We start from the raw sequence: 24,745 nt of genomic DNA, 5'->3' as shown, positions 1-24,745 counted from the left end.
ACGTTGTTACAAAAATGTATGCCATATTTGTTGAAGTGTTTGCGGTTCGTGGTATGTCATTATGCTCCCAATATGGGCTGACTCACCAAGATGATCAAGTTGATAGCCCAACTCAAGTAATGTGTAATGATTTTAACTTGTTAATGGGAACTCCACATCCTGGTACCATTCCATCAAGTTTAATGGGGAGATATTCATCAACAACTTGTTACGATCTCTACCGAGGTGGCTCCACGAACAATCCGTATGATAACATTGCTTCCAGTTCAAGGAAAATACGTTCATCTAACCAATTTTTTTGGCCTTAATATGGTGATGCCCTCGACACAACAATTTGTTTAGTACCCATTTGACACGATGCCTTCAAATTCCATGGGGAGGCATTTAACTACCAACTTGTTCGACCTAAATATCGACATTCAACTACCAACTTGTTCGACCTAAATATCGACATCACAGAGAAATCCTTATCTCTACCAGAAGAACCTCTTCGTGAGCCATGTACAGATGGTGCTGAGATTGGACTATTCATTGAGCCAGAATCACCAGCAGTTCAACATGGTCTCTGATGATGATGATGTAGATGAAGTTCCCACGAATACGATACACACTGAACCTCCAGTACACATGTATAAAGGTTACAATGATGTAATGTACGAGTCAGAATTTACAGATATGCCTAATATTATTGACTACGGATTTAACTCACCAGTTAATAATGGTGAGTTATATATCAGAATGAAGTTTTCATCCAAAGAAGAAGCGATGATTGCAATTAAGAATTACAATATTCATAATTTTGTTTACTTTAGAGTCGATCGGTCCACCACCGAAAAGTATGTCTTCCACTGTGTCTAACGTGATAACAGATGCAACTGGATGATTCATGTATCGAAGAGGAAGAGGAAAAACAATATATGGGAACTAACAATATAAAACGGTTCTCATACATGTTGAGCTAGAGGGATTAACCAGGACTATCCGAACTTGGACCCTGTCATTATTTTTCATGTCATCATGCCCATGGTCAAAGCAAGCTCCCATATAGTTATTGTGATGTTGATTTCAGCCATACAGTCTCAATATGGGTACATTGTCTCCTACAGGAAAGCATGGAAGGCAAAACAGAATGTTATTAAAAAACTTCATGGCGAGTGAGATTCATCTTACAACAAACTACCAAGTTGGTTTAGGATAGTGTCAGACTGAATCCTGGGATAATAGTCAACTTTGAAACTTGTCATGCATACGACAATGATCGAGTGTTTCACGATCGATGCCAATTCTATTAGCTTTTTTGGACTTACCCACAATGCATTAATGCTGTGAAATACCACAAGCCCGTGTTCCAAATTGATGGGATATTCTTGTATGGAAAATACAAGCAAGTTTTACTATTGATAGTTGTCCAAGATTGTAATCGCAACATTCTTCCAGTTGGTTTTTCCCTTGTTGAAGGTGAAGATACAAATTCTTGGATTTTTTTCTCAGAAACTTAAACTTACATGTTGTCATGAGGGGAAAAATCTGCATCATTTCAGACCGTAGAGTTGAGATCAAAGTAGCAATGAACTCTTTTGGTCTAATGTGGAAACCACCATATGTTGAACATTGGTATTGTATCTGACATATTTCCTCGAACTATCATGAAAAATTTAAGCAGAATGATAAACGCCAAGTACTTGTGCACATGGGTATGTTACAATGCCTAATTTCATTTCTCAATTATTTTCATTTTTTATGGGAATTTAACAGTGAGTACTACATTTGACGTGCATGATACGAACTATTACCTCCAAAATCTTATTATACCAGATCCATCCTTATTGAGAGAGACATATCATCCAAAATCCACTCAAATTCATTGTGATATGGATATTCGTGAGACATCCAAAAAAAAACAAAAGATGTGTGCATGGTAGAAACCTAGGCCACAATGGAAAAAATGTTCATCTATTTTATTATCACGTAACCGTTGAGCGTCACAATGTAATTGTAGTTTCTGAAATATCAGTTTGTGTTATTTCATTTTCTTTTACTTTCAATTAATGTCATTTGAGCACAACAAGTAATGGGCTGCTCAAGTGAAAATTACATAAAAACATTACAAACTAAATAGTAAAAACAATTAAAACAAATTAATAGAAACATTAAATAGAAATGTTACAATTCAAACAATTAAGTAATAACAACGTTAAGAAACAAAATAAATAAGAAGTCCACAATTCAATACATTTGCTGATAAACAAAGAAAATTAGATGAAAAAATTACAAACTAAATAAGTCTATCGATGTTTGCATCTTGAATGTGTTCCATAGGGGTACAACTATCTATTTCGATGAGGGTTTCTTCATATAACTTACTCTTCCTCCTCACTCTCATCATAATCATCAACAACAGTAGCAGCTACATTTTGTTGATGAGCGAATGATGACGATGTAGAACTTCCATAGAATAAGGACCCTCGAGGTGTATGACTAACCATCCCACCGCTCATAAAAAACTGTGAAAATTGGGAAAACATTGGCATCTATGACTGTGATCCATATTGAGTCGGAGGTGTATGTGTCTGTGGTGAATCACACCCACCAAATAAGCAACATATGAAGCCTACGCTGGATCTATAAGCATGGCAGTATAATATTTGCAAGAGTTATCATAAAACCCTACGGTGATGGCATCTGAATTGATTGCAGTGGCGTATGAACCGACTGCGGTGGTATCTGAAATAGATGTGATACCATCTGAAACGGCTGCAGTGTACCCATGTTTAGTGACGAGCTAGGAATATAAACCAGTATAGACGGTGGTTGTTATGATGGTTTCAATACTGTAGTTGAGGACGAGTCAAAAGCATATGCTTTCCGTCCACGAGTCGGGGGGACGATGATGTTGTGATAGCAGACGCTTTTCTCGACGCAATGAATACTCTCGCCTCGTGATTTCTCGGAAAGTAGGAATGTCTTCCCGTTCATGTTGAACCACTCATAATAGTCACATGTAACCGAATAATGATCCACATAAAGAGGCTCCCTAGAGGGAATGTGGCCACGTCGATCTTCCTAGATCATTATCCACTTGCTATGCTTTAGCAGCCAATTGACATTTTTTGCCCCGTCTATTGATATTATGCATATTGTCAATATTCTTAGGTGTTTCAAGAATGTGTTGCACAAAACAAAATTGGCGGAGCACGTGATCAATATGATTCCACTCGACAAAAACATAACATATCAGAGGGACCATCATCATCCATACATCTAATGAACCACTCAAGTGAGGTGGGATGCAAAGACTCATTTCTTGAGTAGAATAACGAGTCAATTCAAACTAAAACAAATATATATAATTCTTATCAAAATAATATTATAATTATATAACGATAATTAAAGGTAAATAATAAAATTTAAATATATGCATCTGTACCAGCCTTCTGATTAATGAGTAGCCGAATTTCTTCATTTGCTATATCACAATGATTTTTCTTTGTACATGACCACCTATTCAATGTAAAAAATATTTCATTATATACTAAAAAACTTATTTATATACGAACTCAGTATTGAAATTTATTTATATGCGATACTACGCCCATGATTGGAGAAGAATGAGACATCCGCCGATAGCATTTTTTTGATAATCAGTTGCCTAATACATTTCTCTATATAGAGAAGTCAAAACTACGGAGCTCCAACTAAGTCTTTCGGTAACGTGAAAATCTTCGAGGTGACACAACCACATACAATAAACTTGGTTGCGAGATTTATTAGGTATTATGATCTCTCATATGAGTTGTAATATGCAATCATGGGCAAATATTTTATCTTGTTCCTCGGAATAGCCTTCACTTAAATGTTGGAAATTTATAGCCAACCATGATAACGATATTCGATCACCGTTGAAATTAGGCGAGATACCTCTAAGATGCTCATTGCACAAAGAATGTCAATTACCATCCGTCACACCAGAAATAACATCCCCATCTACCGAAAGCCCTAAATTTATAAAAAATATCCGTTAGTGTAATAGTGCACTTCCCACACGGAATATGAAATATGTGTTTCTCTAGTCTCCACCTCTCAATCAGTACAAAAATAAGGTTGGATTCAAGGTTACAGTGCCCTTCATATTTCGCTGTGTAACTGAATCCAACCTTAGCTAGATACGACTAGACACGACTCAGTATCTCTAACTTAATGTTACGAATAAATTAATCTAATATATGATCATTTCCCTAATTAAATAAATAATATACAAATTAAAATATAAACTAATACTAAAAAATAAATGTAACATCCTCAATACTGGGTTAGTGACTAAATTGTAAAGTTTTAGAATTTGGTGATTTAAAGTATAATAATTGATTAGTGCAAGGACTTATATGAAATATTGTGTAGGATCAAATTATAAAGAAGAAAGAATGGAATGATAGAATGGTCTTTTTCAAGGAAAATAATTAAAGAAGGGATTTATATATATGAGCTCCACGTGAAAGAGAAGAAAAAAAAACAAAGGTTCCAGAGTTCTCTTCTTCTCTTCTTTTCTCCCAAACGTGAAGACTTATAGCAAAGGTGAGATTTTTCATAAACTAATTGTTTGCTGAAATTTAAGTTTGGTTTTGCTCCTTAGATATTAATTAAGCTTAAGGAAAGCTTAATTTGCTTTAAAACAACAAGATAAAGAGTGTAGGAAGAATTAAAGATTAGTAGTGCTTGAATGAAATTTTGAAAAAGAGTTCATATTTGGAATCAAATGTTGAATTTGACTTGTTATCGACTTAATTAAGACATATGAAGTGTTAGAATTAGATTTAGAACATGTTGGAATTTGAGGGAGATTCTTGAAATCTATGTGGATGATTGAATTTTTAAGTATAAGAGGTATTGAATGGGTATTAATTAGTTTAAGTAGATGTATGCAAGTTAAGGAGATAAAAATATGGGAAATATGAAGTGTTGAGAGGATTATGAAGAGAGTTTTGTGCTAAAATAACATTTATGGGTTGTGTGCATCGATGCACATTCAATGTGTACCGATGCATCAAGGGTAAAATCCCAAAAATTGTTCAAGGTGTATCGATGCACTCTTTTAAAATAAAAACATCGAATGCCATTAGTGTATCGATGCACAAGTAGTGCATCGATGTACCCCCTTAAAATATAAACATCGAATGCATAGATTGTGCATCAATGCATCCGTCAAGGGATGCATCACGGATGCATCGATACATGGTATAGTGCATCGATACATACCTTCATTAAAAGATGAAAATAACTTTCTTTTTAGCCTAAGGAGTGATAGTTTAGAATATATTAATTAGTATACTGATTAGTATCAATGTATTACTATGTAGATATAAAACGTAATTTCGTTCCGGAAAAAACAAAGGATTAGGATCAAGTCAAAATAAACAAGGCCAAGGTGAGTGCATATCCTAGATGAAATGGAATTGAGACAAGACTTGTGATAAGTCTATCTCTTATCATTGAATTTATGATTTTATATTCATGAACATGCATACATATATATGTGTTAATGTTATAGTGATTTCATGCATTTTTCATTCATGATTAACATGGTATTATATGAATGAATGTCATTATCAGAGAATTCTTCCAGATATGTGAAATAATGAAAATAATCATATGAAGTGACTTATGTGTTTACATGGACAGTGATGAAAGAGATATGAAATGAGAAATGTATTTATAATTAAGCCCATGTTATTTAATATGAGAGCTATAGGTATAATTGGCATGCCAAGAGTCGAGGGATTATCAGTGGTCATTCGGGACATAGTGGTTCTTCGGAACAATCAGTGGTCCTTCGGGATATAGTGGTCCTTCGGAACAAATATTCAGTGCCCCTTGAGGGAATTATACGAGTTGTGGTGATAACATAGTGTACAACCTCTATGTACTCACATACCTTTGTTCTCCATAATGTACATGGGCAATTCAAAGATAATTTAAAGTGGAATTAGCATAAGAATATATGATTTATATGTGCATGTTACCGTCATATATGTTATAGTGAAATAGATGCATACAAATAAAGATGTCATGATCAGATGGTAAGAATGCATGTTCATGAATGTATTGTTATATATATATATTTATAATATGCCTCACTAAGTCTATGACTTAGCGTGTAAGTGATTTACACGTAGGTACCAAGAATCAAGAGGTGCAGTAATAGAGGCGGCAATGACAACATCACTACTAAAAGATCAGATCAGAAGTAATTGACAAAGTAGGTATTTTGGTTGTGTATAGAGTGTTGGCATGTAATAAGTGGTTAATTATGAATGCTTTGATCGATTTTGTATTTTGTGGTCTCTTTTATGTAAATTAATGTATTTGGTTTTAATGATAGTTTAAAATTTCCCTGTTTTTCTTTAAGTGTCAAAGTTTGAAAAGTCAATGTGACACCTCAGACTCATGTTCGGGTCGGATATAGGTTAAGAGTGTTACATTTAATGGTATCAGAGCTACGGTTTAGTCGATTCTCGGCATAAACAGAAGTCTAGAGTGTCTTATAAAGTATACATATTTGGCCCGCTGAAAGCAGTAATTCACCTACCCTGGCCATAGTAAGTATGGTGTTTTGCTGATAGAATGATATGGGTATATTTTTATAGATGTCCGGACATGGTAGCTCTAGAAGTGAAGCGGGAGATGATAGACCCGCTGAAAGCAGTAATTCACCTACCCTGGCCAGGTAGAGTGAAGATCAGGCACCCTCTGGAGTGCTTGTAAGTGATCAAGATGTGTTCTTCATAACACTGGACGCGGTATTGGCGCGTTTTCAACCTTTTGTTACTTCAACTCTAAGAATGAATGTTGCAAAGGAGTTGAAGGGTTTAGGAGCACCAGAGTTTAGAGGTGAAGCCGAAGAATGTCCTGTTACTGCGGACCTTTGGCTTAATGATATAAAAATCATGCTTGAGGGACTTCATTGTTCTGATCCAGAGAAGCTGGATGGAATAGTTTCATTGCTCCGAGGGCAAGCAAGGATTTGGTGAACCAACGTTACATTGAGAATGCCCGGTGATCAAGTAACTTGGTCTTTGTTCTTAGAAGAGTTCAAGCATAAATATATCGGAGACCAGTTCATCCGACAGATGAAGCAAGAGTTCATGAGTTTGAAGCAATTGAATCGTACAGTGTATGAGCACGAATGTGAATTCAACAAGTTGATTCGTTTTGCTGCAGAGTTAATTCCTACAGAGAATGATGTTTACGATTGGTTTGTTGAGGGATTGCGTCCTCGTCTGAAAGAGATTCTTATTATGTTGAATTTATCTTCGTTTCAAGAACTGGTGAACCGTGCTAAAGCTCTAGAAAGAGCTCAAAATAAGAGGTTCGGGGATTCCTGAGTTCAGACTTCGAAAAGATCGGGCGCATCATCGAGTGTTGCACCATCAAAAAGGGGCATAGATGTGAGTTTTTGACCCCAAGCGAGATCAGAGTCAGTTACATCTTCTACAAGGGGATCAAATCAGATGAAGGGTCGACATACACAGTCAGTGGGATTTGGAGCTGGGAGATCTAACCCGAGCCAAGTCAGACAATGTCCACATTGTGGAAGGAACCATTTGGGGATATGTAGAATGATTTCTGGAGCTTGTTTTAAATGTGGGGACACCGGATATTTTGTTCGGGATTGTTCCATGTTAGCGGGTGAATCTCTCAGCCAGAGAGGTCTGCCTCGGCTACTCAAATAGGAAGAGGTAGAGGTAAATGAAGAAGTTATTCAGAATCCTCGACTCTACAAGCGATACACTCCACAGCTCGGGTGTATAATCTCAAGACTAGAGAGGATAGAGATGACCCATAAATAATAACATGTATCTTTCAGTTGTATGACAAGAATGTGTTTGTATTGATTGATTCGGGGTCTACATATTCTTACATTTGTAGTAAGTTAGTGAAAGAATTGAAGATTTCGTTAGAATCTACTAGCAGTGAGGTAATAGGGACTAATCCGTTAGGACGCAGTGCTCGATTTAATATGGTATGTCGAGGGTGTCCCATACAGATTCAGGGAATTGAATTCCCTGCTAATCTGATGGAATTACCTTTTGATGAATTCGAGGTGATACTGAGAATGGACTGGTTATATTGTTATTATTCTAATGTTGACTGTAGACTGAAAAGAGTAACGTTGAGAAGTTTAGAAGATATAGAAGTTATTGTATTTAGGGAAGGATGGAATCCATTGGCTAATGTAATATCAGTGATGTCGGCAAAGAAGTTATTGCTACAGGGATGTCAAGGGTTTATTGTAAGTGTGCTAGATGTGAGACCAAAAGAGAAGAGGATTAAAGAAATTCCTATAGTCAGAGAGTTTTTTGACGTTTTTCCTACAGAGTTACCGGGTTTTCCTCCAGACAGAGAGGTAGAATTTCAGATTGAAGTAATGCCGGGAACTATACATATTGCCATGTCACCATACAGAATGAACCCAAAAGAGTTACAAGAATTAAAGATTCAATTACAAGAATTACTGGACAAAGGGTTTATCTGACCGAGTGTCTCATCATGGGGAGCTCCAGTTTTGTTCGTCAAAAAGAATGATGGATCCATGCGTCTTTGCATTGATTATAGGCAAATTAATAAAGTGACCATCAAGAATAAGTATCCCCTCCCCCGAATTGATGATTTATTTGATCAGTTAAAGGGAGCTTCAGTGTTTTCGAAGATTGATTTACGTTATGGGTACCATCAATTGAAGATTCAAGATAAAGATATTCCAAAGACGACATTCAAAATGAGGTATGATCATTATGAGTTTATCGTGATACCGTTTGGAGTTACGAATGCCTCAGCTGCTTTTATGGATCTCATGAACCAAATATTTCAACTTTATTTGGATCGATTCGTTGTGGTATTCATTGACGATATTTTAGTGTATTCGAAGTCGAAAGAAGAGCATAATTCGCATTTGAAGATCGTTCTACAGACTTTGAGAGAAATGAAGCTTTATGACAAACTCTCCAAATGTGAATTCTGGTTGAAAGAAGTGATATTTCTTGGACATGTAATTTCTGCAGAAGAAATTCGAGTAGATCCCCAAAAGATTAAAGTTATTTTAGAGTGGGAAGTTCCAAAGAATATATCAGAAGTTCAGAGTTTTATAGGGTTAGCTGGCTATTACCGAAGGTTCGTTAAAAACTTTTCGATAATAGCATTACCCCTAACCAAGTTATTGAGGAAATAGGTAAAATTTGCTTGGACTCCGGAGTGCCAAGAGAGTTTTGAAAAGTTAAAAGAAGATTTTGACAGAAGCTCCAGTCTTGGTTCAACCCGAGTCTGACAAAAACTTTGTAGTGTACAGTGATGCATCTCATAACGGGTTGGGATGCGTGTTAATGCAAGAAGGCAAAGTGGTGGACTATGCTTCGAGGCAATTAAAACCACATGAGAAGAATTATCCAACACATGATCTGGAGATGGCGACAGTAGTGTTCGCTCTTAAGATCTGGCGTCACTATTTGTATGGTGAGCGATGCTACTTGTATACAGATCATAAGAGTTTGAAATATTTGATGACAGAAGGAGTTAAATTTAAGACAACGAAGATGGGTGAAATTCTTAAAGGATTATGATGTAGTGATCGATTTCCATCCCGGGGAAAGCGAATGTGGTAGCGGATGCCTTAAGTCGAAAGATGTTTGCAGCCTTAAGAGCTTTGGATACCAGACTATCATTAAGAGGAGACGGTGCCATATGTGTAGAATTGACTCTCAAGCCATCATGGCTAGATCGAATTAAAGAATTGCAAGCTAGAGATGAAAAATGTTTAAAGAAGTTATAACATATAAGGAATGGAGAGGTTACGAATTATGAAGTGAAAGCTGATGGGAACCTATATTATCAAGGGAGACTAGTGATTCCATATGATGATGAGTGAAAGAAAGACTTGTTAATGGAAGCTCATTGTAGTCCATTGACTATGCATCCGGGAGGAAATAAAATGTATATGGATCTCAAGAGTCGATATTGGTGGCATGGAATGAAGAGAGACATTACGAAAAATCGTATCCAAATGTTTAACGTGTCAGCAAGTCAAAGCTGAACATCAGGTTTCATCCGGACTGTTGCAACCTATGTCTATTTCTCAGTGAAAATGAGAGAATGTAACAATGGATTTTGTAACAGCGTTTCCTTTGACCCCGAATAAAAGAGATTTCATTTGGGTGATTGTAGACAGATTGACTAAGTCAACTCATTTTATACCAGTACGAGTTGACTTTTCCATGGATAAATATGTTGAGTTATATATCAGGGAGATTATACGTCTACATGGTGTACCTATTTTTATTGTTTCGGATCGAGATCCTAGATTTACTTCACGGTTTTGGAAATCATTACATAAAGTGCTAAGAACTCGGTTGAACTTTAGTACAACGTTTCATCCATAAACCGATGGGCAATCCGAGAGAATAATCCAAATTTTGGAGGATATGTTGAGAGCTTGTGTTATCGATTTCAAAGGATCATGGGAAATGTACTTGCCTCTTGCTGAATTCGAGTACAACAATTGTTATCAATCAATCATCAAAATGGTACCTTATGAAGCTCTTTATGGAAGAAGATGTTGTACACCTCTAAATTGGTTCGAGCTTAAAGACAAAGAAATTCTTGGTCCGGAGTTGATCCAGGAAATGGAAGAAAAGGTTCAAGTAATTCAAAGTAATCTCAAAGTAGCAGTTGATAGACAGAAATCATACGCGGATCTAAAGAGAAAAGAGATCGAATATCAAATAGGAGATAAAGTGTTTCTCAAAGTGTCTCCTTGGAAGAAGGTTTTGAGATTTGGTCGAAGAGGAAAGTTAAGTCCTCGATTCATTGGACCTTATGAGATTATAAAGAGAGTTGGACCAGTGGCATATCAATTGACATTGCCACATGAAACGGAAAAGATTCATGATGTCTTCCATGTCTCAATGCTTCGGAAGTATCGATCTGATCCCTCCCATATTGTGACTCCAGAAGAGATCGAGATTCAATCGAATTTAACATATGAGAAAGAACCGGTCCAAATCTTAGCTCATGAGATTAAGCAATTGAGGAACAAGATTATTCCATTAGTCAAAGTATTGTGGAGAAATCACAAAGTAGAGGAAGCAACATGGGAGCCTGAAGAGGATATGAGGAATCAGTACCCCCATCTCTTCGTGCAATGAAAATTCGAGGACGAATTTTCTTTAGGGGGAGATTTGTAACATCCTCAATACCGGGTTAGTGACTAAATTGTAAAGTTTCAGAATTTGGTGATTTAAAGTATAATAATTGATTAGTGCAAGACTTATATGAAATGTTGTGTAGGATCAAATTATAAAGAAGAAAAAATGGAATGATAGAATGGTCTTTTGCATGGAAAATAATTAAAGAAGGAATTTATATATATATTAGCTCCACATGGCTAAGAAGAAAGAAAAACAAAGGTTCCAGAGTTCTCTTCTTCTCTTCTTTTCTCCCAAACGTGAAGACTTATAGCAAATGTGAGATTTTTCATAAGCTAATTGTTTGCTGAAATTTAAGTTTGGTTTTGCTCCTTAGATGTTAATTAAGCTTAAGGAAAGCTTAATTTGCTTTAAAACAACAAGATAAAGAGTGTAGGAAGAATTAAAGATTAGTAGTGCTTGAATGAAATTTTGAAAAAGAGTTCATATTTGGAATCGGATGTTGAATTTGACTTGTTATCGACTTAATTAAGACATACGAAGTGTTAGAATTAGATTTAGAACATGTTGGAATTTGAGGGAGATTCTTGAAATCTATGTGGAGGATTGAATTTTTAAGAATAAGAGGTATTGAATGGGTATTAATTAGTTTAAGTAGATGTATGCAAGTTAAGGAGATAAAAAGATGGGAAATATGAAGTGTTGAGAGGATTATGAAGAGATTTTCGTGCTAAAATAACATTTCTGGGTTGTGTGCATCGATGCACATTCAATGTGTACCGATGCATCAAGGGTAAAATCCCAGAAATTGTTCAAGGTGTATCGATGCACATGAGGTGTATCGATGCACTCCTTTAAAATAAAAACATCGAATGTCATTAGTGTATCGATGCATAAGTAGTGCATCGATACACCCCCTTAAAATACAAAACATCGAATGGGATTTATGTACCGATGCATAGATTGTGCATCGATGCACCAGTCAAGGGGTGCATCAATACATGTTGTAGTGCATCGATGTATACCTTCATTAAAAGATGAAAATAGATTTCTTTTTAGCCTAAGGAGTGATAGTTTAGAATATATTAATTAGTATATTGATTAGTATCAATGTATTACTATGTAGATATAGAACGTAATTTCGTTCCGGAACAAACAAAGGATTAGGATCAAGTCAAAATAAGCAAGGCCAAGGTGAGTGCATATCCTAGATGAAATGGAATTGAGACAAGACTTGCGATAAGTCTATCTCTTATCATTGAATTTATGATTTTATATTCATGAACATGCATACATATATTTGTTAATGTTATAGTGATTTCATGCATTTTTCATTCATGATTAACATGGTATTATATGAATGAATGGCATTATCAGAGAATTCTTCCAGATATGTGAAATAATGAAAATGATCATATGAAGTGACTTATGTGTTTACATGGACAGTGATGAAAGAGATATGAAATGAGAAATGTATTTATAATTAAGCCCATGTTATTTAATATGAGAGCTATAGGTATAATTGGCATGCCAAGAGTCGAGGAATTATCAGTGGTCCTTCGGGACATAGTGGTTCTTCGGAACAATCAGTGGTCCTTCGGGACATAGTGGTCATTCGGGACAAATATTCAGTGCCCCTTGAGGGAATTATACGAGCTGTGGTGACAGCATAGTGCACAACCTCTATGTACTCACATACCTTTGTTCTCCATAATGTACATGGGCAATTCAAAGATAAGTTAAAGTGGAATTAGCATAAGAATATATGGTTTATATGTGCATGTTATCATATATGATATGAAATAGATGCATCATGATGTCATGGTAAGAATGCATGTTCATGAATGCATTGTTATATTTATATATATATATATATATATATATTATGCCTCACTAAGTCTATGACTTAGCGTGTAAGTGATTTATACGTAGGTACCAAGAATCAAGAGGAGCAGTAATAGAGGCGGCAAGGACAACATCACTACTAAAAGATCAGATCAGAAGTAATTGACAAAGTAGGTATTTTAGTTGTGTATAGAGTGTTGGCATGTAATAAGTGGTTAATTACGAATGCTCTGATCGATTTTGTATTTTGTGGTCTCTTTTATGTAAATTAATGTATTTGGTTTTAATGAAAGTTTAAAATTTTCCTATTTTTCTTTAAGTGTCAAAGTTTGAAAAGTCAATGTGACACCTCGGACTCATATTCGGGTCGGATATGAGTTAAGGGTGTTACAATAAATAAATCATTCACAATAATTAAAATAACACAATTTGAAATTGTTACTGTATCTAAATGCAACAACTCACCTTCCATTTTATAACTACAAAAAGTAATAAGAAAATTAGTAAATTAAATAATAAACTATTAAATAATTATAATATAATAAAAAAATTATAGCTTCTAAAAATGATAGAAAAACTTATTTAAAGCTTGCTATAAGAATTGATAAGGAATATAATAAAAAAATTTAGTGTAATTTGAGTGTTGTATGAGAGAGTATTTATAGGAGCGAGGGGAAGGGGACGGGAGTTTAGACGATATTAAAAGGGAGAGGTAATTTAATGTCAAGTTACTCGCTAAGATACGGATTACAATCCACGTTTTTCTCCCGTGACGCTAGCTCGAAAAAAAAACCTAGAAAGATGAGCTTTATTATTTGCGCCTTCCATCTACGTCTTTAAGACGCATATCCTGAAACGTGCTTAATTATCTCTCTATCATAAAGAATACTAAATCGATAATATTTGAAGAAAGTGTATTTGACATATAATTATTGATTGTTTGTGTGAATTTTGAGTAAAACCACTAAAAAATGACATGAAAATTTTGTTTATTTTTTTAAAAGTAGTAAAAGAGAAAGTTCCATTAACATGGTGCAATTACAGGCAATTTACATGCTACTACACCCTCGTACAAAGATCCACACTAGCTCACTGGGATCTCATCCTGTTAAGCTGGTTCAGAGCCGGTTGCAGAATATTGTAGGCCACCCAAAGAAGGGCCGGAGCCACCACGAAGAGGAGAAGTGTCCCCCGGTTGTCACTCGAAGCAGCGTCGGCAACCGTGGCGATTTCACTCGCCGACGCCTCCGGTGAAAACACGAAGCCCGAAGCAGCCAACCCACCGAGGCCTAACCCGATGATCACCCCCTTTATGCTCCTCATTCGGTTCAGCTGGTTGAGTGCCGGTTGAAGGATGTTGAAGAGGACCCAAGCTATGGCGGGGATTATGGGAAGCAATAGGGCTAAACCACGGTTGTCTCCCTCGGCTATCTCGGCTATCTGTTGGGCGGCGAAGGCGGGATCGCATGAGCTGAGGATGGAGAAGATAGCACCGGCAATGGTGGTGCCGGCTAGTGAAGGAGGAGGGATGTTGGTTTTTGAGAGGGTGAGACCCTTGGGGAGGTTTCGCATGGAGAGGAGAGAGATGGGTTTTGGGTTTGGTTTAGCTGGGTTGGTCATCTTGGTTGAGCTGATGCTTAAGCATTTTGCATTCAGCATCGCCATTGTTGCTACGCTTGCCGCCATTCTCTTTGTGTGTTTGTGTTTAGGTTCGTGCTGCTGATCCCAGAGGGAGGAGATTTTGTGGCACACAAAGGTTGACGATGTGGGATATGGGACAGTGATTTAATCTGAAGCAAATCAATATTGTCCAATTAAATGAAGATTTATGGATTCTTCTATTATCCTAGCTCAGATATGGACCTCATCCCCATCACAAGTTTATTATCTCCTCCATACCTCAATTTCTAAAAGATAATTTACGTACGTAGGATCTAAATTATAGTTTTAATCGTTTTAGTATTTAAATTTTTTAAAATCATATATAAAATTTTATTTTATTTCATTTTAATAATCTATCGTTAAAAATTTTGATTTTGATTTTATTTTAGTATCCTTTAAAATTTAACATTAACATTAAATTTTAAAAAAATTGAAAGTATAAATATTAAAACGGGTTAAAATTGATAGTTTAGGTACTAAACATATTAAGTTTTTAACGACGGAGTATTAAAATGAAACAAAATGAAAACTAAACATTAGGTATGATTTAAAAAATTAAAAGTTTAGATACTAAATTAGACAAAAATTGATAATTTAGATATTAAACTCATAATTTACCCATTTCTAAAACATTGATGTCCCCCTTCATATGGCATAAGGTTCATTGCTCTCTAATTATCTGACTGAACAAAAATTAATTAGCTGTCTCAACTAAAATTTAATTTCATTAATTGATTAAGTAATTATATATCAATTGATTTTTTAAATTTGATTATTTATTTAAAATCAATTAATAAATTGAATTAACTAAAATAATAAAAGCATTAAATATTTTATATAATTAAGATTATACTAAGTTTTTGTCATATTAAGAATCAATATTCTATTTTTTTTATTAATCATATTAAACCTACTAAACTATTAAACCTTATCTATATTAAACCCAAATTAGTCAAATTAAAAAGGTTATAATAAGTTTTAATTAATTGAAAAACTGACCGAAATTAATCCAACTTTGTTCAATTACATTTTAGGAGTATTTTCTTTTTCAAAAATTAGTGATAAGCTTTATTTTTTAACAAATAAATATTAATTATTGCTGCATAACACATTATGTCAAGTGAAATTTTTAAATTTCTTTTAAAAAAATCAAAATTCTAAAATAAGTCTTATTTAAAAAAAATAATATATTTCTGAAAATATAACTTGACGACACTCTAACATGGTGCGACACCAACATCTTGGCAACTCAATCCCGGTCTCTCATCTACCTTCAACCAAAAGCTCAGAACTTTACTCTTTTTTTCATGTAATCTTCAAGAAAAGTACTCAGAAATCCGGAGGTCGGCTAATATTAGAGAAATGCTTCCACCGACGAGCATCCGATGACCCATGCATGCTATAAACATAGATAAACGGCGGTTTGGAAATGAAAATGATGTCGTTTCGAGGCAGGAAGAATAAAAGGGGAATATGAAAATTGATCAATTGTTGATTGAATGAAGTAGATGAAGAAAAGAAATAACCATTGCCAATATCATAAGTTCATCGTTCTACTTCAACCAACAAAGGGCTTAGCAGTTCAAAAATATGCATGTAAAATATGTTTCTCTCGAGCAAACAGAAAATGTTCCAGATAAATCATACAACACAATCAAAGCAGTAATAATCTTCGGGGTGAAACAGTTTCAAAATTATACCTCAGTAGTGTGATGGAGAAATGACATCATCAATTTTCAAGATCATCTTTACAACTTGTGTTGCCAGTAAGATCTGTTGCTGCTTCCCGATCAGCGTTTCAAAAACATCTTGTTGCCGCATATCATTAGTCCCAACATCGTTGCAGTCTATTCCATAGTGTGGATTGTTCTCCTGCACATGGATATAAGCAAAACAAAATTAACGATATACAACGCGGTGGTGAGATTATATAATAAGATCAAAGTTATTATCATACAAATTATAGTAGTTACCTTAATTTGCTGAGATTTCACTGCCGATAGTGTCTCGATGGGTTGGAGACCACTATTCTCAGCCAGGGCCATGGGGATCGAGTCTAGAGCATCTGCAAATGCCCGGATTGCATACTGCAGATAAAAACAAATTTTTGATATTATATAATTACTCAAGAATAAGAACATGAAAAAAAGAATATAACGAAATTTAGAGGATTATATGTGCTTCCTACCTGCTCAACTCCTGGATATTTATCAGAAGCTGCCTCTACAGCAATTGAGCAAGAAATCTCAGTTGAGCCACCACCGTAGACGATAGAATTATTGCGAATGAGATTCCTGGCCACACACAATGCATCATGGATACTGCGCTTTGTCTCCTCAATCATCATCTTGTTGCCTAAGGAATCATTAACCACAAAGGAAATCCTTTATGAGATTTACAATTTATATGACTAATCCATATCAATTCAGCTTGCATTAACCTTGGAATATTCTAATTTTTGTTACTTTTGGCTCTCTACAACTACAGCATTATAAAGTTACTGCATATCCCTGCATAGCTCCATTTTATGATAAATATATGTAAATGGCCAACCAGTTCTAAATCAATCAAAAAAAGATGTCCAAACAACTCAAAACAAGAATGGAGCACATAAATTGCATACCAAGAGGAAGCAAGAGATCTCTTCACATGTCAAAGTGTCATGTAAGTTTCATCCTTACATTACTCTTCAACCAAGTCATTTTTCCCATTTGCTTATTTGGTTATAACAATTTGCTGGTAAAATAATCCATGCTCTAAAATTGTCCAAGATTTTTTTTTGGGTAGGAGATACTGTCTCAAAGAATATATCAACAAGTCTTTACCATTGAGACTAGGTGGCATATTTTATATCTAACTACATAGGAATAGGAAATTAAAAACAAAACTAACTCATTTAGATAACCAGTCACGTAGGCCTAACCAGGATACAAAATCAAAATACGATGACTGAATAAAAGATAACAGAACATAAATCAAACTGAAGGGAATAGAATCTACCTCCACGAATAAATATGGTCACAGCCCTTGAATTTGCACAGTGTTCAATGTACAACATTTTATCTTTTGTGGTGCCAAAAGACCTCTCTCTGACCAGACCAGCCTAAAAAGAATAGAGTTAAATAAGAAACAAGTGTTTGCCATAAGAGAGATGCAATACCTGGGGATTAAGCTGAAATTTTACAATGTAAATACTTCATCAAACCTAAATTGCTAGTCCAAATGAGCAATGTTTTAGTGGTTAAACGAAAAGTGATCAAATGTTAAATCATCTCACTTTAGCTTCAGCAGTTGTCCTCTCTATCTATTGCATAAAAGCATTTTCTTAGGAAGGAATTTATCCAACACATATTTCTAAGCAATGTAGTACAAAAAAAGAAATAATGGAGCCAACATACCCTTCCCAGCTTTTCTGGGGTCAACTCCTGGAACCTTGGCACAATCCTTCCTCCTATAGAGATAAATATAATTAGATTGCTCATAAGGTTGCACTGCATCTCAGCAGCTAAAAATTTACCTATCATGAATTAGGTTACCATGGCTTCAAATGAAAATAAGAAAAACAGAAACAAACCTGTAGCTATTGCTATGAGCTCCAACTCCACGCCACCAACCCATCTGACAGCAGGCAAGTTCCTGTGCATTAATAAGTGATTTGCCTCATCATCGAAACCCCATTGACAGATAACCAAGGTTGCACCAACATCCTGCAACAAAATTACAATCATAAAAGTTTTCGACTGCAAAACTGCAAAGATGACTGTAACAATTATCCACCTGCTTCCCTGTCTCCCAAAGAGAATAATATAAAGAAACAGAACGTGAAAGATCAACCTAAATTGAAAAAGAGACTCCACATAAACACAAATCCATACCTTGCACTTCTGAACCATGTCATCAAAATACTTTTGCTCTTGCAGACGCAAAGTTTGAAACTTTTCCACTGTATCAATGTCTACCTTATGCTTGGTCTTTGGCTTCGGTGGCTCAAATGGACAAGTTAATATGGCAATTTTTGCATCTTCAATTTGCTTTGGCATCTGTGGATGACTCATGTCCTTATCAACAGTAATTCCATATATTAGCTCAGTATCCTCTAATTTACCCCCAACTTTCCCCTCGACCTTGATCATATCTAAATTGACATCTTTCCTCTCTAGATCAGCAACAGAGAGAACTGCTTTAACAGAAATCTCAGCCAAATGGCGCTTGCATCGATTCACACTGCAAAACAACAAAAATAGCTACAAGTCAGCCTCTCAATACTAACAAGTTTATGAACTGCTAGCTGACAGCAGGAGCTATTTCAATTGAACCACTGCATAACTCTGATGGTTCAATGGCCATGCATTAACACCCTAGCCACAGTCAAAACAACCTTGGCCAATTCTGGTTTGCAAACATCACAATAAATCAAAACAGATTTTATTTGAGGACCGGTAAGCCCCAAAAATCGACCGATCAAAAAGATTAACTAACGTCCTAGCAAGGTAAGGCATTGAACAACCATTTAAACACTGTTCTTTCCAATAAAAAATGATATTACCATCAGTCATCTGTTTAACAGCTTCCATGACAGAATTTGCTAAAATGATTATTAATGGAACCTTGTACTGATCAAGGTATGTCTTAAGGAAAAAATCTTTATTCAACTGCAAGCTACAATACTCAAAGAAATATATGAAATAAGGCAATCATGATTATGAAATCTGATGTGGCAAATCCTAGAAGTGGAGATACTAGATAGTATAATCCAGGATAGACATCATATACATATTAATTAACCTTCAGATAGAAAACCACTATCTTGAAACAAATTAACATTTAGCCATGACCACATAAGAAATTAGCATAATGCCCGTTTAGTTACAGTTTGAATGTTTTTCTAATAATGCATTATGGAGACCTGAACACTGCTAAGGGCAACAACAGAGAACGTAAAGTAAAGAAACAGACCAAGGAAAAGAGCTAAGAATTTACATTTTAGAGGACAAAGTGGTCATGCAAGTTTGAACCAAAGGTTCTATATCTTCTGTTCCAAAATCAAACTTCTGAGATATGTGCTCCAAATGTTCAACAGCAATTCTTGAAGCCAATTCATACCCCTCTGCAATCCGTATGGGATGAATCCCACGTTCTAGTAACCGCTCTGCCTGCTCAAGAAGTGCTCCAGCCATGACAACAACACCAGTCGTTCCATCACCAATTTCGTAATCCTGACTCCGAGACAGTTCAACCATCAGCTTAGCAATTTGGTTGTCAACATCCATCTGTTCCAATATGGTCGCCCCATCATTTGCTGTAAAAAAATCCATGAAATAAAGAAGAAATACATATAAGGGAACTTCACCAACAAATATAACATCCAGATATATAAACTTCTCGAAGCTTTCTACGGAAACAGTAATCTCGTAACCTTATGCTAGCAAAGTCCTACCTATATACCAAAGCTTCCAGTTCAAAAACTAGAAAATTCAATGAAGTAACTACGAACTACTAAAATTACAAAACAAAAAAAAGCCTACATTCTTCTTCTCAAATAGTTCACTTTAACTAAATTCTTATAACGAAACTCGAAGTCAAACAGATCCATTACCGAAAATCATTTACAAATCCAAATCGAGTAACCAGAAGCTTAACAATCGAGCTAAACATTTAAGCTAAAAACAGAAAGGAATGTGTTGGAAAGGAGTTAACTGATGGTGACATCGCCGTCCGGGCTTTGGAGAATCTTATCCATTCCCTTGGGTCCGAGAGAGGTTCGGAGGATCCGTGCGACGGCTTTACCGGCGGAAATGTTGGCTTTCTGTGCTTCGATCCCTCTCAGCCTGGTTTTCTGGTCTTGCTCCTTGAGTATAATGAAGGGCCTCCCGTACTCATCGAAAGCCAACGCCATTTACTCAAAAGCTTTCTTTACTGCTTCCGGTTCTTCTTCTTCTTCTTCTTCTTCTTCTTCAGTGTTTCGGTCACTTTGATAGGATTTGGAGCAGAATGTTGGCTCGCTTTTCATTTCGCTCTGTATCTTGAATGCCCTAAATAGCCCAATGGCCCTGTCCCGTAATTTCATTTCTCTTTGGTCTTTGGGCTTTGTTTGTATTTGGTTGGGCTTAGGCTCATTTATTGGGAAACCTTAGGTTTTTGGCCCAATGCGGCAGGTGGGAATATTATTTGGCCCAATAGGGTACCACAAATTATTTTGGGATCTACGATATTTACTACAGTGCGGGACAAACTCGTCATGAGATATAATTTTTTTCCCGGGCCCAATATTTTAATATTTCCTTTGGCAAGATTATTATATGAGTTTATTTTAAAAAAAACGTGGAAGTTCCACGTATTTTTTTTCCTAGCTCTCCAAAATGTGGTAGACTATGCTGAACAGAAAAAAAAACTACAAACTTAGTACTTTAACATTGAAGACGTAGATAGGACTAATCTTACGAACACCATAAATATTAAATAAAATCATTAACATAACAATATTGATTAAGAAGTTTTAATTTTCGTAATCAATAGACTCATCAGAAGTGAGATTAAGTTCTTCCATTCACCATTCTTTTTGTTGTTGTCGTTCACATACGAATTGGAACCATGCTTCTGGTCTCTATCATCTATGTTTTTTTCTTGGTCATTTGTCTGAGTTGGCTGGATATTCGAGCTAGAAGCAACATCCTCAATGGTACGAGCAAGGTCGAGATCATCGAAATCTACAAACAAATCGACATTAGACAAAGAGTGATAGAAATATGGCTTAATCATGCCAGCAAGGTCTGCATCATGCATCATCGCTTAGATGAATCTCATGCATGATACTGGAAATTTATAATATATGGAAGATACTCTTCTACTGCTTCCGAGTACAACTCTTGTTTCTATACTTGACTTCAACTCGTGTAGTTGGATATTTTTTGGGAAACACGTGCTTGTAGATTTGCAATCGTAAAAAATAGGTGCGCAAAGAGTTGACATGTTTGAAAAAACTCAAGCTTTGGAAGTGAAAGATGGAAGGTGGTAGGCTTTTTGTTGTTTTTTTCTTCAATATCAGAGTTAAATGGCTTTCAACTCAAACATATTAATTGTTGTTGAAGATGTTAATGCACCACTATTTCACCCGTTGTCTCAACAGTTGCTTGAATCCTGCATTAAATGGCCTCTGAAAAGTAACTGAAACGGTTCATTATTGTTGCAATAAATGACATCTGAAAAGTAGCTGAAACGGTGCATTAATTGAGCACCGAAAAGTAGCTGAAGTAGTGAATAATTTGGCCTAGTTAAAATACACATTTTTTTATGATTTAAAGTGATAATTCAACACTGAAAAGTTTTCTGATTTGAGTTGATATATCAATGAGAAGTAGCAGAATATGATAATGCAATACTATTTTCACCAGCATTAAATGGCCCCTAAAAGTAGTTGAAACAGTGCATTATTGTTGCAATAAATGACCTCTGAAAAGTAGCTAAAAAGTAGTTGAAAGATTAAAGATTGAGATGACATTTCACTGCAGAGTTTTTGGTATTCGTTTTAAATTGGTTCACTTCTGATGAATCTTCACAACCTCGTTATTTTGCTACACTTATTTTGAACAAGCAAAACTCAATCTCTCTCTGAAGCTATGAAAAACAAGTTTTTCGCAATCGTCCACTCAAATAGCCAAGTTGTTGAAGCTAAAGATGGTGTTCAGTTCATGTCACAAAGTCCCGTGAACATGATGTTCCCAACAAATGTAAGTCATTGGCAAATGAAGATGAAAATCGAAAACAAAATCAGAGCTTCTGTTTCAAGTTTGAGATATCGACACATCATTTCAGAGACTCCACTGAAATATGGATTAATCGTGCTTGATGATGATGTCGGTGTAACTGTTATGATTGATCTTCATATATCTTTCGGTAATCAGATGATTAAGATTATTTTCAAAACCATATATGTTCATACTTCCTCAACTGTTGCACCGGTGATCGCAGAAACAAGACAATCAGAAGATATAGATAAGCTCATCGGGTGATTTGGTGAAATCCTTGCTGATTTTAACGAGGACGATGAAAACTTTTGTTCCGCTTAGGATAGATGATGACACACTAATACTCGATGAATTTGATATCACCGAGGTTGCTTCAGGGGTACAAGTCTTTGACATAGAGGGTGATTTCTGGGAGGCAGTTGTTTCTCATGGCCAAACAATGTAGAATTCTTCGCCAGTTTGGGCACATCCACCAACAGCCATGCAAGCAGAAAGTTTGTACCCCAGATGCCTCAATATCATCATGCAGTTGCAATGCATGAGATAAACTATGATGCCATAAGGTATCCTGAGATTCCTGATATGATCGATATCTGCACAGCCCACCAGGGGACCTCAGATGAAGGATCGATGGAGCTTGGAGTTGAGTCACAGTTTGGGAGTAAGAAGAATGCGCAATTAGCTGTGAAAGAGTTTTGTATGAAAGCTCATATTGAATTCACCGTTGTGGAGTAGGACCAAAAGACATATTTTGTCAGATGTATTAATAACAACGTCGGTATATGCCCTATTGGGCCAAATAATTATTTCGGTTGTGGTAATGTGCCAAAAAAATCAGAAACCTTACTCTCCTTACTTTAGGCCTTAGAGTGCATTATATCATTTTATAATTTTTTAATGATATGACGTAATTACAAGGTAATATATGTTTATAATATTTTATTAGTTACTGGCAATACACATACATATACAGTTGTTTTTACCCAAAATCTTTATGAAGAACACCAATCTCTTTAATTACTGAGATCCTTTATAGATTCACCATTATATCATTATAATTGAATAAAATATGAAAAATCATGAACTAAACGGTTTTTCAAAAAAAAAATTATTAAAAAGTAATTTTATTTTAACATAATTATCTATATTTAATCTAACCTGTTATATATTTGTATAATATAATTATATTTTAAAATAAAATTATGAGAAAATGAGGGGGAAGAATGACTGAAACCAAACTCTTTAAAAAGTAATTAGATTATATCTGAGTGGAGTCATTAAATCGTTAAAATTTAATAGTTTTGACATAATTAAAGAATTTAAAATTAAAATAAAAGTTTAATACTATAATTATAAACAATGTACTATTTAAAATTTAATATTCTTTTTGTTTTAAACATGCCGAGGATGATGTTAATGATATATTCAAATTGTTTTTATATCTATATATAATATTACATTTTATTTAAAAGTATGGGTCTCGTGTTAGTAATGTTTTATATCTATATATAATTTTATATTTTATTTAAAGTTATGTGTTCATGTTAGTAATGATTTATAAAATTTAAGTGAATTCTAAAGTCACATATTTATTTTTTGTAATAATGTAAAATCACTGCAGACCAAGTAATGGGGCGTTAATAAATGGATGTCCCTTGTTCCCATATGTAATGGGGTAAGGGGGAGATAAGATAGTAGGCTGCCCCCAACACTAAGTTGAGAGCAGCTTCTGTAGAAGACTTCCGAATTATGAAATGCTCCTCGGGCGTTAATCTGCACGCCTAACTTTGGAGCGCTTTCATGATTGTCCCCTCCCACGCTTTGGCCTCTTGAATAGACTTATTTAATCCGAGTTGAATATCTTTCCGTCCGTATATTGGTATAAATTTATAATTAGATTTGATTAAACAAATAAAATTCACAAAATTATCCAATTCAAAATATCATTATTTAATTTTAATTTAATTCGATTGAATGCTCGTCCATCGATACAACTTTTTGATTTAATTTAGAATTTAGTTATTTAATTGAAAATTCAAGCATGTAACAAAAATAACAAGAATCCGAAATTTAATCTAATTCACTGGTACAATCTATTTTTGCAATGGTGAAACTTATAAATGCATGATTAGAATAGAACAGTGAAACCAACAAGCATCTTGTGCATTAAGCAGTGATTCTCTATTGTTAAAGACAATAACTCTAGAGAAAAACTGCATTGCACCACCACCAATCTCTTCTCCCTTTAACAAACATCCAAGATCAAATGGCTCGCCAAATTATTGTTGTTGCTGTTGCTTT

The 24,745-nt window shown here is 35.2% G+C and overlaps 2 protein-coding genes across 2 annotated transcripts; both read right to left on the bottom strand.

The window, feature by feature from the left end:
* Positions 1-14,045: 14,045 nt before the first annotated feature.
* On the bottom strand, positions 14,046-14,809 carry LOC120211550 (photosystem II core complex proteins psbY, chloroplastic-like). The gene has a single exon (XM_039210060.1). The coding sequence runs from the start codon at positions 14,721-14,723 to the stop codon at positions 14,127-14,129; it is 597 nt and encodes a 198-aa protein (XP_039065991.1). The 5' UTR covers positions 14,724-14,809; the 3' UTR covers positions 14,046-14,126.
* A 1,404-nt stretch (positions 14,810-16,213) lies between these two features.
* LOC120211548 (T-complex protein 1 subunit epsilon-like) lies at positions 16,214-20,721 on the bottom strand. The gene is made up of 9 exons (XM_039210059.1): positions 20,397-20,721; positions 19,680-19,998; positions 18,575-18,923; positions 18,274-18,406; positions 18,098-18,150; positions 17,700-17,802; positions 16,888-17,054; positions 16,673-16,786; positions 16,214-16,571 (listed from the first exon to the last, which is right to left on the bottom strand). Exons 1-9 carry the CDS (start codon positions 20,593-20,595, stop codon positions 16,401-16,403), a joined length of 1,608 nt encoding a protein of 535 aa, XP_039065990.1. The 5' UTR covers positions 20,596-20,721; the 3' UTR covers positions 16,214-16,400.
* Positions 20,722-24,745: the final 4,024 nt, after the last annotated feature.

This window comes from Hibiscus syriacus, unplaced genomic scaffold (assembly GCF_006381635.1).
Source record: "Hibiscus syriacus cultivar Baekdansim isolate YM2019G1 unplaced genomic scaffold, ASM638163v2 tig00109972_pilon, whole genome shotgun sequence".
Classification (NCBI taxonomy): Eukaryota; Viridiplantae; Streptophyta; class Magnoliopsida; order Malvales; family Malvaceae; genus Hibiscus; species Hibiscus syriacus.
Note: the sequence above shows the minus strand (reverse complement) of the source record. Positions and strands in the feature narration are given on the sequence as shown.